This window comes from Sorex fumeus, unplaced genomic scaffold (genome assembly GCF_029834395.1).
Source record: "Sorex fumeus unplaced genomic scaffold, SorFum_2.1 ptg000041l, whole genome shotgun sequence".
NCBI classification, from domain to species: Eukaryota; Metazoa; Chordata; class Mammalia; order Eulipotyphla; family Soricidae; genus Sorex; species Sorex fumeus.
In genome coordinates, this window is record NW_026606098.1 from 8,364,900 (window position 1) to 8,383,215 (window position 18,316).

Below are 18,316 nucleotides of genomic sequence, written 5' to 3' on the forward strand. Positions count from 1 at the left end.
ACGCGGGAGGAGGGTCCCGCCTCCGCCCCGCTCGCGCCCCGAGTCCCACCCCCGCCCGCGCGCCCAGCCTGAGTCCGGCCCCGCCCCGACACGCCCCAGCTACGCCCTCACCTGGAGCCACGCCCCTCCGTTCCGGCGTGGGGGCCCATCGGCGCCTGGGGCCAGTCCATGGTCGCCCGGAACCGCAGCCCCCCCATTTCCTCTTGCCTCGCGGCACCCCCGATCGCCCCTCCACTTCCGGTCAGGACCACCCCCTCCCCACCGCACACCTCGCGTTCCCGCGGCTTCGGGTTTCGGGGTGAATCATCCGCGGTCGCGAACTCCTGCCGTGCGACCTTGCGCCCGGGCGCAGCTCCGGGTGGTCTCGGGGCGAGGCAGGCCGGCCCCACCTCGCCCGCTCTCGCGGCCAATCGGCTGCCGCGCTGCAGGTCCCGCCCTGATCCCACCTCCGGCTGCCGGGACCCCCGCCCGTCGCCTCAGCAAGCAGCGCGCCCCCCGCCCGGCCCAGGCCTGCGGCGCCGCGCCCACGGCCCTATTGTCCGGGTTATCTTGCCCCGTGCTGTTTGCAGCATTACGCAGCCCTGGATCGGGCGGCGGACCATCTGCTGGGCTGGGCCGGGTGACTCAGCCTCGTGCCCAGGCCCTGCCCGGTACCTGTAGGTACAGGAACGTCGGGGCTCACTTACCACCTCCCAGACACCACCCCTCTGCAGAGACGCGGCCTCCAGGTGCAGACAGGGTTTATTGAGATTCACGGGGCGTGGCGGGGATGGGGGTCCAGTCCATGCCCACCCAGCCTGGCACCCAGTCTGGTCAGCAAAAGTGGCAGAGGCTTTTTGGGGTTCCTCCTCTTCTCTGTCCAAGGGTTAGAGACTAGGGGCAACCCAAGAACCCCACGACCTGTATTGACCCTGAGTGTTGACCCTGAGCAGCCCCGAATTCTGATGATGACCGGGGTCTAGAGGGGAGCCCCTCTGCGAGCTGGGGGGATCTTTCCTCACCGGTATCTCCAGGCACCCCCCACACAGTGAATTCCTGGGGGACATCCTGGGTCCCTGGGTGACAATGGTCAGAGGCGGTCATCCACTCCGTCCACCACCTGGGTGTCAGGGCGGCAGGAGGCCTCGCACACGGCTTCCTCGGGCAGCTTGGCCAGGAGCCTGGCAGTCTCCTGGGTGATCTCGAAGTGCTTGGGCAGAGGGGCACGGCGTAGGGGGCTGCTGTCGGGAGAGGACATTGTGGCACCCCGCCCCCGCAGACTCCCCGTGCAGGGGGCGGCCCTCAGGGGCTCCTCTTCACACAGTTTGGAAGAGGACAGCTGGTGGGGGACCGGCCTTGGCGGGCCGCCTCGAGGATACTTCACAGGCTGGCGGCTGAAATGGCCCCGAGACTGTGTCCCCAGTAGCGAGTCCTCAGAGCCCTGGTCAGAAGCTGTGAGGAAGGGGTGGTCAGTGCTGAGCTCCCCCACCCCCACCTCCCACTCCTGGCCTCTCCAGTGCACTCACCGGCTTCTCCTGGGTCACTGGCATCTTCCAGCGCTTCCGTCTGGACGGACTGTGGGGCTGGAGTCTGCAGGGAGACCCAAGCTAGTGGGCATTGCTGGGGAGCCCCGGGTTTGTGCCCGACATAACAAATGGCGTGGAGCATGGACGGCCAGCCACTCAGCCCCACACTGAAACCTTGCTGTCCCCGCCTGGTGCTGGCTACCCTGAGTCCTGGTCAGACCCCTACTCCAGCTCTCCCGTGGGGTGGGGCGCCGCCTCTAGGAGTTTCATGGGCAAATAAACGCCTTTTGTGATCCCGTGCTCAGGGATCACTCCTGGTGGGGCTTGGGGGAACCGAAGGTGATAGGGCAGGAGCCCAGGTCAGCTGTCCCCGTCCTCTGACTCCCCAGCATTGACATTCCGGCCACTAGGCCCAACGACCCTGCACCCCCTTCACTCCTGGGCCTTGGCTGGACTGTGGCAGCCGGGGTCGGGGGGCGGGGGCGCTCACAGCAGGCGGGATCGAACCCAGGGCTGGCTCAGGCAGAGACTGTTGATGCCGGAGCCTGGGAAGGTCTTTCTTTGCGGATCTTTTTTGGTCCGGGGACCTCCCCGTAGTTATCGGTTCTGCCTGTTTTTGTGGATTTTGGGGCCACACGCTGCAATGCTCAGCAGCTTTGGCTGGCTGGGCTCAGGAGTGACTCCCTAGTAGTGGTGGGACCACATTCACGCTGGGGACTGAGCCAAGACTGGCTCAGTGTAAGGCAAATGCCTTAAGCACCCCTAAAAATTCTTAAGGAAAAGGAAGGAAGGAGTGAGGGGAGAGGGAGAGAAAGAAAGGAAAGTGAAGAAAGGAAAAGAAGGGAGGAAAGGACGGAGGGAGGAATGCAGGCAGGGAAGGAATGGAGAGAGGAAGGAGAATAGGAAGGAGTAAGGACGGTAGGGAAGGGATGGAGAGAGGAAGGAGGGATGGAGGAAGGAGGGATGGAGGGAGGGAAGGAAGGAAGGAGGGAGGGATGGAGGGAGGGAAGGAAGGAGGGAAGAAAAAAGGAAGGAAGGAGGGAGGAAGGAAGGAGGGATGGAAGAAGGAAAGAGGGAGGAGGGAGGGAGGGAAGAAGGGAGAAAAGGAGGGAGGAAGGAGGGAGGGAGGGAGGGAGGCCGACCCCAGAGAGACCCTCCCATGCCCAGAGCCCCGGCTTCCTACCTCGGGGTCTGTGGGCTCAGAGCACATCTCCAGAGCACTGTGGGGGTCGGCATTGGTGTCGGAACTGGGCTCTGAGGTCAGGGAGTCCAGGCTAAGGCGTGGAGCCTCAGGACTGTGTGTGAGGAGCCCGGGGTCGGGGGGCAGCTCTTCCAGGCCAAAGATGTGCTCGTAGTGCAGAATGAGGAACTCGACCAGCTGGGCCTGGTGGCCCGAGTCCAGCAGACAGGCCACTGCGGCAGGCCCGGGGCCAGCGGGGGCGCGCAGCAGCGTGGGCCCGAACACGATGCCCAGGTTGTTGGCCGACATCTTGTTCTCCGCGAACTGCGCGGCCACCCTGGGGACAGGGAGGGCCCAGGCTTCAGAAAACATGGTGGTCACCGGCCGGAGAGGCGGGGCGATCCCCAGTACCCCAGGAGGTTTCCCGAGCCCCTGGGGATTGATTCCTCCACAGAGCCAGGAGTAACCTCCCAGCATCGCCAGGTGCGGCCCCCAAAAGAAAACCAGGAGCTCAGAGGTGGGAGTAGGGGGGCAGGTAGGGAGTTGGGGGGCACCTGGTGAGGTGCGTGGGGAGGGGGCACCTGGCTTGTGGGGCAGCTGGTGAGGGGGACACCTGGTGAGGTGGGGGGTCAGCTGGCGAGGTGGGCGGGGAGGGGGCACTTGGCAAGGTGGGGGGGGCGGTGACCTGGTGAGGTGGGCGGGGGCGGAGGGGGGGGTCGTCACCTGGCGAGGTGGGCTGCGAGGTGGCGCAGGGTGCTGTAGTTGGAGTCTGGCAGCTGCAGCAGGAGCCCCTTGAGCGCGCGGATGGTGTCAGGGCTGGGAACGGGGTTGCTGGGGACCCGCCCCGGGTCAGGGCGCAGCGTTTTGGCGAGAGACATGAAGGCATCATAGAGGTGAAAGGGGACCACGGGCTCCGGGAGCTGGGGAGAAAGGCGGGAGGCAGGGGTGGGTGGGCGGCACCCTGCCCCCGCCCCCCCTCCCCGCCTGTGGGCACCTACCTCCTGGAGGAAGCGTTTCAGGACACCCGCGATGTCATGTGGGGAGTGCCCAGACAGGTCCACCAGTGCGCGGCCGTTCTCGAAGGCCTGGCACAGCCGCTCCATGCGCACCCGCGACCCGCTCACCCGGTAGATGCCCTGCAGGGGTGGGGGGCGGACATGCGAGACATGCGGCCTCGAGACCCCTGAGCTGGGGGACAGGGTCAAAGGGGGAAGGAGGGAGGCACCTGCACATTCAGGCCGCGCTGCTCCATCTCCGCCGTGCACCGGGTGACCAGGAAGGGCACCTCCTCCGGGGAGTCCCTGGGGAGCTGCAGGAAGTCGACCCCGAAGAGGGCCAAGCGGGCAGGCAGCCGACGGTGGCCGCAGAGGATCAGCAGCGTCTCCAGGCAGCGCTTGTGGCAGGTCAGGAAGCACTGGGGGTGGGGGCAGGGGCAGGGGTCACAGGGGGCCTGCGGGATCACGTACAGGGGAGGAAGGCGGTGCGGTTGCGTGGGGTGCGCACCTCCTCACACTCCGTCCCGCTGACCATGAAGGCGTCACACTCCCGGCACTTGGCTGGGCCCCGCAGCCGCCGGAGCCGATGGGTCTGCGCCGCGCCTGACAACGTCCACTTCCGGAAGGGGCTGCCCTGCCCGTTCTCCAGCCCATCGCCCAGATCTGCTGGGGCCGCAGGGCCTGTGGTCAGGGGTGCGGGCGCCACGCCCCCCCACCCCCACAGGGGCTGTGTGCTTCCAGTCTTACCCGGTTCTCGCTCCTCAAAGTCGTCGGAGGACTCAGTGCCCGTGGACGGGACTTTCACCAGCCGCCGGGCGCCCGCGCCTAATGGGTGGAGGCATGGGGTGGATGTGGGGGCCAGTGGGGGTCACACCTTCCACAACCACCCAAGATGCCATCGGGGACAGGGTCAGCCGCCAGCGCGCAGAAGGGGGGTGCGAAGAAGCTGCTCAGAGGCATGGGGCAGGTTGGAGCGGGGGACAGGGTCAGGGCTGGGTCCTGGCCACACCTGGGCTGGAAGTGGGAGAATCCAAGGACCTGGACTCACTGTCCCCGTCGCTGGCCGGAGTGGGGCCTAGGAGAAGAAGGTTTGTGGGTCGGTGTGCCCCCGCTGGGCTGGACCCCCGCTGCCTGTGCCCCTTCCTGATGCACTCACCGTGCCAGCCTGCACCTGCGTCCCGCCAGGATCCCTGCTCCGCGGGGCTCTCCTCCAGCCGAGGTGGGGGACCTCCAGAATGCTTCCTTCCGTCCAGAGGGGAACTGAGAGGGACAGTTTGAAGTGTGGCAACCGGGACAAAGACTGCCGCGGGGTCCCCACATACACTTCCCCGTGTCCAGGACCCAACTCCCCGGATTGCAATATGCAAGCCTTGTCATCACCCCCAAATCCTGCCCCTCCCGAAACTAGCACCCCCTCTTCTAGAGGTGTGTGTTTGTGTGTGTGTGTGTGTGTGAGCAATCTGCCTCCCCATCCTTTTGACCAGCAGGGCGTGCTCGCCGAGGGGCGGATGCAAGGGCGCACCTGCTTGCGCTGGGCACGAACTCCTGGAAGGTAAAGGCCGGCGGCGGGGCCGGCGGGGCCTCGGGCCGCAGCGCGCGCACGAATTCCTGGTAGCGCTGGCCCGGTTCGAAGGGCGCGCAGCACTCGGCCAGGGCCGAGAAGCCGCGGGGACCCCGCTCGGCCTGCGCACCCCGCAGCTCGAACAGTCCCAGGGTCACCTGTGGGGGAGGGCGGTGCACGTGGGCGTGGTCACGGCAGGGGCGGGGAGGTGGGCGGGGTCTCAGGGGAGGGCGGGGCCTGGCTCCCACGAGGTTGGTTCCTGGGCCCAGACCGGGCGGGAAGCCGGGGTGGCTGCGGCAGGTTGCTGCTCACCCGCCTCAGCACTTCGTCGCCCTGCAGCACCAGCTTGCGCACGTGCGACACGATCCGCTGCTTGGTGGCCTCCAGGTCCTGCTGCCGCGCGTTGGCCTCTCGCACGCAGGCCTGGTACAGCGTCTCGGCTTCCAGCGCCTGCGGGAAGAGGGGCGCGGGGGGCGCATGTGGAGGCGTGCCGCAAGCCCGGGGGTGTGTACTGGAGCGAGGGCTGTCGCGTTCGATACCCACCTTGGCCTGGGCCTCCTCCCGGGAGCGCCGCCTCCTCTCCTGCTGCTTGCTGGGCCCCGGGGACGCCTGGGGCGCCGGGTCCTCGGGGGAGGCCTGTGAGCGCGCGCGCAGTTCCTCGCAGCGCTGCACGTACTGCAGCTGCGCGCGCCGCAGCGCCTGCACGGCCTCGTTCTGCGGGGGGTCTCGGGTCACCGGGGCGGGAGCGCGAGGGGCGGCGCCCGCACGGCCCCGCAGCCTCCCACCCCTCGGCTCACCATGCGCTTCTGCTCCTTCGTCCACTGCTCCTTGAACTCCTTCCGCCACTTTTCGATCTCCAACCGCTTGGCCGCCAGGGGCTGGGGTGGGGGGCGGGGGACGCCTTTCAGCCTCGGACCCCATTTCCAGTCGGATTCTTCTCACCCGGCCCTCTGCTCCCTTACTGCCCTCGCGGGGTTCCCCATGCCCCCCCCCCCCCACACACACACCCTGTCTCCCGGACGCCCCAGCACACAAACAGTTTAGCAATGGCTGTTTTGAATCCCGGCTGGGTTTCCTGGGGCCAGTTCCTCAGCACCCCTGGGCCTCAGCTTCCTCCTCAGCAGATGGTAGGGGTGGGGAGGGGCTGGGGGGTGTAGGGGGGGTGCATATAGCAGGCCCTCACCTGGCTGTAATCTCTCTTCTGCTGTGCAGCTGTCTCCAAGGCCAAGGTCCCCAGGCTGAGGTCGTGCTCCAGGAAGAGTGTATAGATGTACTGCAGGGGCATGTGGCTCTGGGGGGCGGCGGGAGGGGGCCGTGAGGAGGGTCGAGAACAGGCTGGGGACTGTGGGGTCTGGGCAGGGGCTAGCGCTGCTACCTGCTGGTGGATGGACACTTTGCCGGCCTCCGCGAGTTTCATGATGCCTTTGACGAACTCCAGCTCTGCAGGAGATACGGGTGTGAGAGCGTGCGGGGAGAGGGGAGTTTAGGGGTCCTGTGGGTGCGCTGAGGGGCTCACCGAGGCTGGCTCTCTTCTCTGTCCAGGCCAGCAGCTCCTTGGCGTAGCGGCCCCAGGTCTTGGCGTAGTCCAGGGCAGCATCCACGCCCCCCTTCGTCCGGACCAGCCTCAGGTCCAGCTCCTCCTCTGGGGCAGATGGGGGCGTGCCTAGGACCCCCGCCTTCCCTTCCCCTTCCCCCGACCCCCCACCCCAGACACACAGGGGCTTCTTCTCTGCCGTCCGCCCCCCACTGCCATTTCTGGTCGTGTCCCTCTACCGGCTGGGGCAGGCTGTGTGCAGTGATAGAGTGTGGGGTCATCCTAGGGAAGCCCCCCTACCTGACAGGGGCACAGGAGCCTCCAGGGAGGGCCCACTCCACTGTATCGGTTCATTGGTCTGACAGGAGAGGGGCACAGCGCTGAGGGGCAAGAGGGGCAGCGGGCCCACCCATTAGAGCCCCTCTTCCTGTCCCAACCCCCACTTCCCGCCCCCAGACTCACCACAGTGCCTGTGAGGGTCTTGTCTGAGTCAGGGTCTCCAGAAAGCACCGGGTCTCCAGCCAACATCTCCAGGGTCCTGGGAACTAAAGCTGTCAGTCTACTGGGGGGGAGGAGGGCTCCAGGGCAGGGGGGTTCCTGGATATCACTTCCAAGACATCCCCTGGACCTGGGAGGTCGGCGTGGGGGGCAGGTGAGCACTTAACACCCCAGGGGACTCTGGGGCTCAGACTGATCTTAGGACGGGACCTCAGATTTTAAGGGGGTTCTAGAAGAATGAGTTGGGGTCACCTGGGTCCACACTGGGGATTGCCAGTGGATTGAATTCCAGGGTGGATCTGATTGGCACCTCAGGCTGGAGCCCCGGAAAAAGTTAGGGATGTAGGGGGTGGTCCTGGCTGGATTTGGGGTGACCCAGGCATAGACTCACACGTTCCCCAGTGAGATCTCAAGGTTGTCCAGGCTGTGGAATATGTCGCTGTACCTCTTCCTACCCTCGGGGACGGGTGGTGACCCTGGAGGTGTGTGCTGTGTCACCCAGGGCCAATGAGGACCTCCCTCGACCCAGGGTGGGCTGGGGAGGCTCACATACACACTTATTTGGAGGCAGGGAGGAAGAGGAGAGAGACGGGACAGGGAGGGAAGGAGGCAGAACGACAAAGCGTGGGGCCTGGAGAGGCAGGGGTTGGCTGGCCCTGGAGCTAGAGGGATGGGGGGCAGTGGGGGACAGATGGACTCGCACAGGCAGACAGCTGCTCCGAGGAGCCGCAACACCCACACAAACGCGGGGGTGGGGGCGGCCAAACAACACACAAGCCCCAGATGCAGCCACTTCTCCCGGCACCCCCCTGCCCCCTCCCCCGCCCCGAGAGAGAGCGCACTTGACAATGGAGCCGCTTGCACCTCGGGGCCTGACAGATGGACACGCACGTGGGCCAGGCAGGCACGGCGACGGCGGGAATCACCAGGGACGCGACTCGCCGGGAGCCGCACAAAGACCGGGACAGAGGACGGCCTGGTCGCCGCCGCGAGTGAGGGGACCCTGCCAGCGCCCCACCGGGACTCCCCGCCCCCACCGCAAATTTCACAAGCAGAAGCGGCTACTTCCCTTTCCTGGCCCCTTCCCCCAGCATCCGGGGTGCGGGCTCCAAAGGGGGCGGCGGGGCACAGGGCGGGTGTTCGGTGCCTCTAGCCTGGGGAGGGCCCGCCGTGGGGGCTCCCCGCCTGCTCCCCATTCGGGAACTCTCGGCCCCGCTCTCTGGGCACGGAGGGACAGGCGGCGCCCGCAGTTTAGGAAGTGGGGGACTCCCCTCTCTAGTTCCGTTTCCCCACCGCCTACCCGGCTCGGCTGCGTCCATGGCCCGGGTCCGAGGGTCGTTCGGCAGGGACAGGGACAGGGACGGGCGGGATCGCGCGCCGGCGGGGCGCAGCCCCGGTTTCCTGCGGCGGCCACGGCTGGCCCAGTTCCGCACCACGCCCGGCAGCCCCGCCCACCGAGGCCCCGCCCCCGCGGCGCTTCCGCTGAGACCCCGCCCCCAGCCAGCGCCAGGCTCCGCCCCAAAGACCAGTTCGAGCCCCGCCCAGCTGCGCGGCCACTTCTCTAGCCCAGGCTGGAAGGACCACTGGAAGTCCAGAGAGCTTCATCCTGTATCAGGGCTCCCAGCCCAAAGCCCCAGCACATTTCCCTCCCCCACCAGTCTTTCACACTCAAGACCTGGATGGTGCCAACCTGCACCCCTGAAATCCGCTCCTGCCTAGTGGCGCCGCGGCGCCCCCTGGTGGAGGCCTGATGCCCTGTCCCATTCTGGCTGGAGCTGAATGGCCTTGTCACCGGGCGGGCTCCTGCAGCTGACCTTGTGCTGAGGACGCTGGAGGGCACCCAGACTCAAGCCCACAAACCCCTGGAGGGCTCCCCTTGTGCCGGGCATCTTGCTTTCCTAGGGACCCACAGCCCTGTGGGGCACGCTCCAAGTGCAGGGCACAGGACAGCTTCTCAGCTGTCCATTTGGCTTGCGACCAGGTACTCCAGAACCCCATGGGGCCTTTGGCAGGACAATGGCAGATGAATGCATCCTCCACCCACACACAGAGGCACACACAGGCTTCTTAAAACCGTGGATACTACTTTATTCACCAGAGGTGCTTCCTGGGTGGATTCTGCCCCCCGCAGGCCCCGGGGTCCCCCTCAGTCCAAACCCCAAGTGGCTCTGCCTGCCAGGGGGCCAGGGGCACAGCGGGTGCTGCCACTGCCCTCTCAGGAAGGCACTTTCAGCTTTGGGGTTCCCAGGAAGAACTGGAGGATGCGGTCAGCCAGGAACGCCAGGCAGAAGTCCAGCACGAGCACGTGGCCGATGACCACCTTGAACTGGGGTGGATACGAAGAGCTGTGAGCTCCTGGGGGGTCCTGGGGGCTCCCCAAGGCCATACCCTGAGATCACTCACCTCCACTGGGATGTCCACCAGGCCAAACTGGCTGTTGAGGTCAGGTGAGGAGCCCAGGAGCAGGCCGACGACGGCCAGCAGGGACAAGGCCAGGCTCCACACCAGTGGCCGGTTCTCGGGGAGACTCTCCATGAAGGGTGGGCCCTGCGGGCAGGGGAGACGTGGGGTTGGAGGGGCTGGACGGGGTCAGAGGTCAGAGGGCTGGAGAGGGCCAGGGGTGTCGATGGGGTCGGGCAGACCTTGTAGTTGATGGCGAAGGTGGCCATCTGCATGGCCATGGCCATGATGTACACAGTGCTGTTGACCAGGCTGGGCTCAAACTCCTTGTACAGGTCCACAAACTGCTCCTGCCTGTAGGACGGGACGTTCACCGGGGTGGCGGCTCAGAGCTGAGTCGTCCCATCCACCCCTGCCCCAGCTCCTGCCCCCAGCCTGCACTCACTTCTCGGGGCTGCGGGCCTGGGCCTCACGGTACAGGTAGACGAGGCTGAAGAAGTGCACACAGAACTGCAGTGCCACGGTCAGTGCTGTGTACAGGTTGAAGATACTGGGGAGGGGTCGCTCTCGGGACAGAGTCTTGAGGGGCTGTGGGGCAGAGGGGGGGAGAGGGGCACAGGGTCAGCAGCCGTCCTGGCCCCCGCCCCCAGGGCATCCCTGATGATGGGGTCTGGGTGGCTGCAGCACCCACCTTGGAGCGGGAGATGAAGAGGAAGCAGCCGGCCAGCAGCAGGCCCTGCAGTGTGGCCTGGAAGTCACTGAACTTGACGCCCTCCAGGTAGAGGACGCTCTGGCTGTAGGCCAGGATGAGCGCATTCAGCGCCAGGATCTTGAACATCTGCAGTGTCGTCACCAGCGTGCAGCGGCCCTGCTTGATCACGTGGCAGACTGTGGGGGAGGCAGGGGAATGGGGGTGAGGCCCAGGTTGGGCGCCCAGGGGCACGGGGAGCCGGTCGGGGGTACTCACTGCATTGGATGGACGAGAGCTTGGAGGTAAAGGGGGCGGCTATGCTGGCGTCCCCCAGCTTCACAATGGGGGTGCTCTCGTCCTCGAGGTCCCGCAGCACCTGGCTCAGGCGGTCCTGCGGGTGGCAGGGGGCAGGGGGCAGGGTGAGTCCAGCAGGGGGCTGGGAGTCCTGGGGGCCACTCCGAGACTCACCCGCTGGGAGGCTGACTGCTCTTCGGTGGGTGGGAGCCCCGACTTCTGTCTGGTGGCCCTGGAGGTGTTCCTGCCGCCGCCGCTGAGGACGGGGCTGTCCCGGGGGGGCCGCCGTCGCCGCTCCACCACCCTCTCGGGGGCGTTGGCCAGGAGCGCCACGCCTGCAGGGACGCGGGGGTCAGGAGCAGGGAAGCCTGCCTGGGGCCACACACTCCCCCGGCAAACGGACGCCAGCGCTCACCTACGTCGGCGTGCTTCAGGGCACCCACGTCGTTGGTGCCATCCCCGCACATGAGGGTGATATAGCCCAGCTCCTTGAGGCTGGTGATGACGAACTCCTGTGTGGAGAGAGCCAGACAGTCAGGCTAAAGAGATGCTGCGCTCTGGGCCCCGCCCCACCCGGGGACCACTGGCACCCACCTTCTGCTTGGGGGCCACGCGTGCAAACACCTGCACGTGAGGGATGAGGCGCAGCAATTGCTGGGGGTCCTGGCCTTGCAGGTGGGCCAGGCCGTCGCCTGTGAGGCACAGCGCATACTTCTGCGCCAGGGCACGGGGCGAGCCAGGAGCCAGGGGCAGGACGATGCTGCCATCAATGGAGCGCCACTCACAGGCGCCACCTGCAGGCCGCAGAGGGAACGACAGGTTGGCGCAGGAGGAGGGCGCCTCCCACCGCTCAGCACCCGCTCAGCACCCGCTCAGCACCCGCTCAGCACCCAGATGCAGGTTCCTGCCCCGGGGTCAGTGCTCCCCCACCAGCCCACTGACCCTTCTCGGGAGGCGGCTGCAGGATCAGGGTGTGCTCCGTGTCGATGAAGTGCAGCTCCTGTGCTACGTGGCAGGCCGTGAGCGGGTTGTCTCCGGTGATCATGACCACCTGTGAGAGCCGGATCAGAAGGGCCAGAGGTCCTGGGGCCCTAGCCGCCCCCGCCCCTGCATCGCCCCTCGAGCTGCTGTACCCGGTGGGAGGCGTTCTGGATCTCCCGGATAACGGCCTTGGAGTCGGCCTTGAGCGGGCAGGAGACCACGACGAAGCCGACAAACTTGAGGCCACTCTCCAGGGCATCTCGCTTGACCTCCCGGGCCTGGGGACACACGGGGATCAGAGGGAACAGCACAGGTGGCAGTCCCCACCTCCGATGTCTCCCAGGGCACAGGCACAGGGAGGTGACCTTACCTGCTGGTGGGTGAGGTGCCCGAGCTCCTTGTACCCCAGCGCCAGGACGCGGGCCCCTTCCCGGGAAATCTCCGTGTGGATGTGATGGTAATCGGGCGGGCACTGGGCAAACTGTGGGATGTGGAGATGTTACTGAGCGCCCAGCACCCCAGACCATCCCTACCCCTCACCCCCCGGGGGCAGCTCACCATGGAGTGCAAGGTTTCGGGGGCCCCCTTCACGGCTGCGATGTAGCAGAGGTCAGTGGAGCCCGGCTTCTCGTAGGAGGCGAGCACGGACATTCGCTTTAGGGCACTGGCAAAATGAAAGCGCTGGTGAATTTTCAGCCCCTGAGTTTTTATACTTCGGGGGAATACTTTCTCATCTGGAAACAAATAAGCAGGAGTCCTGAGGGCCTTCGCTCCAGCAGGCAGCCGTGCCCCTCGACCCCACCGCCTGCCTGGCTGTGGCCCTCACCTTTGGTCAGCGTCCAGTCCACAGCCATGAGCACGGCCTTCTCCAGGGGGTCACCCACCAGTGTGCCATCGTCCAGCTGCATGAGTGAGTGGCAGGAGGCCAGCGCCCGGTGCGTTTCCACGGGGAGCCCGCTCACGGGCGTCACCTCCTTCCCGTCCCTGTACAGGTGGGGTCAGGGACTTAGTGGGGACAGGTCAGCTGGGGAGAGGGAGCCCAGGACAGGTCAGTGGGCAGAGGGACGGCTATGTCCCCTTCTCACAATGCCCAGGGCACCTGCAGAAGACGCTTACCGCAGGCCTGCCACACCGCGCACCACCAGGCTGTCGCTGGTGAGGGTTCCAGTCTTGTCGAAGCAGCACACCTCCACCTTGCCCGCGAAGGGGATCCGGAAGGGCTCAGTGCAGTATATGTCTGCGGGAGTGAGCAGATAAGCTCGGCTGAAGGAGCCCAGGCTGGGCTGGCCCCGCCCACAGCAGCGCCCCACCCACCATGCACTCCACCAGGCCCGTGGCCCCGCCCACCACAAGCCCCACCCCGTACCCGCTCACCAGCCCCTCTGCACCAATCGTAAGCCCCACCCCGTGCACGCCCACAAGGCAGCTCACACAGCTTGGCCAGGGCGATGAGGGACGTGTTGACCGCCAGGGAGAGCTCGATGGGCAGCTCGGGGGGCACGACGGAGGTGAGGATGAGTGTGCACTCCAGGAAGAGCTTGTAGCGGCTGCGGCTGGGGTCCTTCGTGCCTGCGGACACACACGGGGGCTACCAGGTTGCTTCCCACTGGCCCAGCGGCGGGGTGGGCAGGCTGGGCGGTCAGTTACCCTCAATCCACACGTAGGCGGCTGCAGCCACAGCAAAGACCAGGAGGAAGAGGATGAAGATGAAAGTCTCCAGGTTGTTGGCCGTCACCCGCTTCACCCCGAAAAGGATGGTTCTCAGCAGTTTGCCCTGAGGAGACACCCACTTATCGAAGGGGGCCTGGGAGAGGCCAGGCCCTGCCCCCAGTCCTACCAGGACCACCAGGGCCACGGCACCAGGCACCGTGCTGCCACACCTGTGACGTGTTGAAGCCGGTCCGCAGCACGAAGGCCACACAGCCATTGTCCACCGCTGTGGAGGGGGAAAGCATGTCACCTGCGCTCACCCGCTCCCCACCCAGCTGGCACAGGCAGACCCGGCCACCCCCGAGCACCTACGCTTCAGGCCTGTGGTGGCCTTCTGGGGGGCGATGTGCTGTACCACCTTGGTGCCCCCAAAGATGATGTGAAGCCGGGAGTCGGCCTGGAGGTCCAGCAGGCGCTCGGGGCTGAGGTCCTCAATGGGTTCCTGGGGGTAGACGGGGCTGCGGCATCCGAGGGGGGTGGAAGCACCTCCCCCCCCCCTTCCCCTGCGAGAGGGCGCACCTTCATCTGGGGCACCGACTCCCCGGTCAGCATGGCCTCATCCACGATGCAGCGGCCCCGCAGCAGCAGCACGTCACAGGGCACCAGGTTCTCCTGCGGGGAGCGGCCTGTGGGCGGGCAGGGGTGAGGCCGGGCTCGGGCAAGCCGGGCGGGTGGGGGGGGGTTCTGGGCAGAGGGGGGACGTCCAGGCTGGGGCTCACCAATGGAGACAATGTCCCCGGGCACAATCTCATCGCTGGCCACTGGCCTCCACTTGCGGCTGCGGTAGACCTGCGCAGGGGCAACCGTCACTGCGGGGCTCAGGCGGGGGGGTGGGGGGGACGGGACGGACACGGGACCCCCTCACTACCCCATGCCCCTGGGGCCCCACCTGGATCATGTGTGGCTTATTCCCCATCTTGCGGATCTCCGACATGTTCCGCATCTGCTGCTGCACCAGGGAAGCCTCGAAGGCCACCAGCATGGACAGCGTGAAGACGCTGTAGTACCAGTACTCGTCCAGACACCAGAGCCCCACGCAGAACACCTGTGCGACACGAATGCCAGGGCCCGCAGGCACCAGAGCCCCCGCCCTCACCCTCCTGGGCACCAGAGCCCCCTCCGCCCCCCCCCCCCCGGCACACACCCTCCCAGGCACCAGAATCCCCCCCCCATGCTTGCCCCCCAGCACCCAGCCCACCTGGAAGACAAAGAAGGGAGCCGTGGCTCTCTCCTTGAACAGCTCCCAGAAGTCAGGCACTACCATCTCGGCCCTGCAGAGGGGACAGTAGGGTCAGAAGCACTGGGCAGGCGCCCACCCGTCTTGCAGCCTGGGAACACATGCACATGCACATACATATGCATACACACGCACACGCACGCGCACATGGGCTGCAGGCAGCTGCCCTGCAGAGGGGGACGCGTGCACCGCAGTGACATGCCAGGAGGGAGGGCCCTGAGCAGCTGGGACAGCTGAGTGCTCCCCACCCCCACCCCAGCTCACTGTCACTGGCCAGGGGCCCTCCCGCAGGGTGAGGGGGAACTGCAGACTGGCCCCGCCCCAAAGCCACTGAGGCCAGGGGAAGTGGCATCACAGCAACAGTTGGAGCTGGTTTGGGGAACCAGCAGGGGGCTGAGCAGGGGACCCCCCAGCACTAGCACATCCGGGACCAACCAGAGCAAGGATTTGAGGGAAAATGGGGCGAGAGAGGCCCAGAGCGAAGCTAGAAGGGCTGAGCTCAGGCTGTGCCTGCTGTGGGTGGGGGCCTCCCCTAGAAGGAGGGTGAGGGGCAAATCGGCAGCAGATGGAGGTGCCCCCTCGGCTCCCCACTCACTTGTTGCTGCCGAACTTCTTCTCAGCGGCGCGGATCTCAGCGGTGTCCTGCAGGCCCCGGCAGGTCTGGTAGAAGGAGAAGGGGTTGGCCACGGGGAAGGCGGCCGGCAGAAAGCGCTTCTTCTCCAGCCCATCGTAGGAGTACTTGATCTTTTGGAACTCGAACGACAGCACTTCCTGCCCATCTTCTCCCTGCGGGCGACGGGGGTCTGAACAGAGGCCGGGGACCGGGGGCACCGCCCGGGGCCTCTCCACGCCCGCCAGGCTTACCTCATCCCGCCGCAGGCACACTAGCTCTGTGGCGCCGTTATTGGGGGTGGGCACCACCTTCACCATGGTCACCTTGTTGGGGTCATATTCCTGCAAAGGCAGGGAACAGTGTCACTATTCCGGGGACCCGGGATTCCAGCCCATAGCCCCCAAGGCCTGGGGGCCAGCGCACTTGGCCACACTGCTGGCTGCTGGCCTCTGCGCCAGCTCCCGGGAAAACCCATCTGAAGCTGCTCCCAGGCCTGGGGAGTCAAAAGGCTGGAGCACCCCTGGCCTGTAGTAGGCCTGCCCGCCGCACCCCTGCACTGCTAAAAGAGGCCCGGGACCAATCACCACACAGGCATGCGCAGTGGGGCCAAGGGGCTCGGGGAGCAGGCACAGCCTCCGATACAAGGTTCTCCCAGGACTGATGATAGCGTTCAGGCAAAAAGCTGGGGCGCAGGCTTGGCAAGTGGAAGGCCTGGGGACGGCCAGACATGGCCCCCAAATCAAGGCCAAATAGAAGCAAGTCCCCTCCACCTGTTCCTCTGCCCTCCGGCTTCCCAGGGATCACTGGGCCAGACCCACCCCCCACCCAGATACTGGGTGACACTGTAAGTGAGGCACCATGCTTGTGGAGGGCACAGCTGCCTGAGCCAGCAGCAAATGAGGGCGAAAGCCAGACCCACCAACCTCCCGGGGCCAGAGTGGCAAGGAGCATGCCAGCGACTCTGCTGGCCAGCCTGGGCACGGCTGGCACCTTCTCCTTGGGCCTCTGAGGAGGCGCCACTGGCTCTTCTCACCTTACACCCTGTCCAAGCGCAACCGAGACCTCAGCTGCCAACCTGGTCCCCACTGCCTGTCTGGCCCGGGGGATACAGAAGCGGCTGCCAGGGCCACTGCAGACCCAGAGGAGGCAACAAGTCTGGGAACTGGGGACGCACTCCCTACAAGTCCTCTCCATTTCTCTCTTGGGGGGCTGTCCCCCATCAGAGGCAAAGCTGCGTGAGCCCCTCCAGTTCAGCTCCTGGCAGAGATGTGGGGGGGCTCACCTTTGGGGGGCGCTCAGGACTGATTTACTCCTGGCTCTGTGTTCAGGTTCACACCTGGCGTTCCAGGCGACCATATGTGGGGCCGGGGATCACATCCAAGTTAGCCACTTACAAGGCAAGCACCTTCCCTGCTCTACCTCCTCCAGACTCTCTTTGGCGAGTCTTTCCTTCTTGCAACACCCCCCGCCCTCGGGAGCAGAGGAACAGCCGGGGACACTCGCCCTCCCCCAATCTCGGGGCTAAGGGTCACTCCTGGCGCCTCACTGCTGCTTCCTGGGGGAATCCCCTGTCTCCGCCACAGCCCTCACGCTGCAGAGGGGAGGCGGTGACTGGAGGGCACACAGATGTCCCCAGCCCTCGCAGAACCGACGGGGCACGGGGGAACCCAGGGGCGCAGGGTGGGCGGGCGGGACCCCGGCGCGGAGAAGAGGCCGCCCGGGTTCGAGGGCGGCGCGGCCGGGGCTGCAAGGGCGGCCCGGAACCACACGGGCCGCGGGCGAGGGGTTCCGGCCCGGAAGGCCCCGGCAGCGGGGGGTCAGGTCGGCCGGGAGGGCCCCCGAGCTGTGCGCGCGCACTTACCGGGGTGCAGGTGAGCGCGCAGTGCGCGTGCACGGACCAGTGCCCCGAGAGCACTGTGAGCGCGTGCGCCAGGCAGATGGCGGCGAGCGCAAGCAGCGCGGCCTCGGGCACCTGTGCCCAGCTGCTGCCCCAGCCCCAGCAGCCGGCGGCCGCGGCGCCCAGCCAGGCCGGGTACAGCAGCCCCGCGAACGGCAGCACAGTGAGGCGCCGCAGCAGCGCCAGCCGCCGGTAAGGCCACACGGCGGCCACCAGCTCATCGCCGCGCGCGATGAGCGCCGGCCCGGCGGCCAGGGGCGCGCGCGGCTGCGGCCGGGGCCGGGGCTGCCCGTCGGACCCGGCCGCGCAAGGCCGAGCGCCGCACGGCTCCGCGCTGCCCGCCGCCGCCATCTTTCCCACCGCCGCACTCGCTTCCGGGCACAGGAACGCCTCACTTCCGGCCCCTCACTTCCGTCAGGCCCGGGACGCCTCCATGGCGGACTGGGCTGAGCATGGCAGGGCACACGTCGAGGGCCAGAGCGGAAGTGGCTGCTCCGGGTTCCTCGGGGACAGACCGTGGCCGGAAGGAGCGGGTCCGTGATATTCGGGGCGCCCCCGCCCTGCCACGCTGCACCGAGACCGGAAAACACGAAGGGCGGGCGGGCTGTTACCAGGACAACGGGGGAGAAGAGTCCCGCCCCTGCAGGACCGCGATGGGCGGAGCCAGCCTCTGTGGCGGCAGCCCCCAGGTCCGGGCCTGTCGTGTGATGGGCGTGGCTCAGGCGCTGTGGGCGGGGCCTATAGCTCGGCGGAGCCAGCCGGAGATTGGGGCGCCAGGGGCGGGGCCTGGGGAAGGTTGGGGTATGTGGGATTGGAGAAGGGAATACTGGTGACCTGGGACTGACGCGGCCGTTCAGACGGATAAATCTGCACACTGGTGGTGCACGTGGGCTCGGCCTCCTTGAGTACAGGCTGCGTGCGAAGGGCTGTCTGTGGGGACCCCCCACCCGGCCTCTGGGAGCCCCTACCTGAGAGAGGAATAGCTCCTTTAAATGAATGGTCTGAGCAGGGAGGAAGGTAGCCAGAGGGCAAGTGGGTCCACCTCTTAGAGCCCCTTCTCCTGTCTTGCCCTCCATTTCCTATATCTTCCTAACCTGAATTTCAAACCCTGGTTCTTGATGTTGCAATATAACTGACAGCAAATCTCAACAGATAACACGGAGCAGAGTCTGCCGGAGTGCAACAGAAAAACAACTAAAATCAGGCAGGAACTCTCCGGA

The 18,316-nt window shown here is 66.6% G+C and overlaps 2 protein-coding genes across 2 annotated transcripts; both read right to left on the reverse strand.

Annotated features, from left to right (window-relative positions):
• Positions 1–1,022: 1,022 nt before the first annotated feature.
• GMIP (GEM interacting protein) lies at positions 1,023–8,716 on the reverse strand. The gene is made up of 21 exons (XM_056119474.1): positions 8,574–8,716; positions 7,665–7,749; positions 7,238–7,313; positions 7,076–7,133; positions 6,758–6,883; positions 6,617–6,681; positions 6,425–6,532; positions 6,039–6,119; positions 5,785–5,955; positions 5,554–5,691; positions 5,203–5,399; positions 4,837–4,940; positions 4,690–4,755; positions 4,428–4,505; positions 4,189–4,343; positions 3,911–4,099; positions 3,684–3,821; positions 3,409–3,605; positions 2,689–3,022; positions 1,506–1,569; positions 1,023–1,431 (listed from the first exon to the last, which is right to left on the reverse strand). Exons 1-21 carry the CDS (start codon positions 8,590–8,592, stop codon positions 1,070–1,072), a joined length of 2,811 nt encoding a protein of 936 aa, XP_055975449.1. The 5' UTR covers positions 8,593–8,716; the 3' UTR covers positions 1,023–1,069.
• A 653-nt stretch (positions 8,717–9,369) lies between these two features.
• On the reverse strand, positions 9,370–17,462 carry ATP13A1 (ATPase 13A1). The gene is made up of 26 exons (XM_056119283.1): positions 17,061–17,462; positions 15,451–15,540; positions 15,182–15,372; positions 14,548–14,620; positions 14,239–14,394; positions 14,069–14,138; positions 13,869–13,975; positions 13,662–13,791; positions 13,520–13,575; positions 13,287–13,413; positions 13,071–13,208; positions 12,756–12,876; positions 12,466–12,623; positions 12,198–12,373; positions 12,010–12,120; positions 11,792–11,917; positions 11,601–11,709; positions 11,253–11,452; positions 11,074–11,170; positions 10,833–10,993; positions 10,641–10,755; positions 10,365–10,561; positions 10,119–10,261; positions 9,916–10,027; positions 9,677–9,820; positions 9,370–9,599 (listed from the first exon to the last, which is right to left on the reverse strand). The coding sequence occupies exons 1-26, from the start codon at positions 17,445–17,447 to the stop codon at positions 9,489–9,491; spliced, it is 3,606 nt and encodes a 1,201-aa protein (XP_055975258.1). The 5' UTR covers positions 17,448–17,462; the 3' UTR covers positions 9,370–9,488.
• Positions 17,463–18,316: the final 854 nt, after the last annotated feature.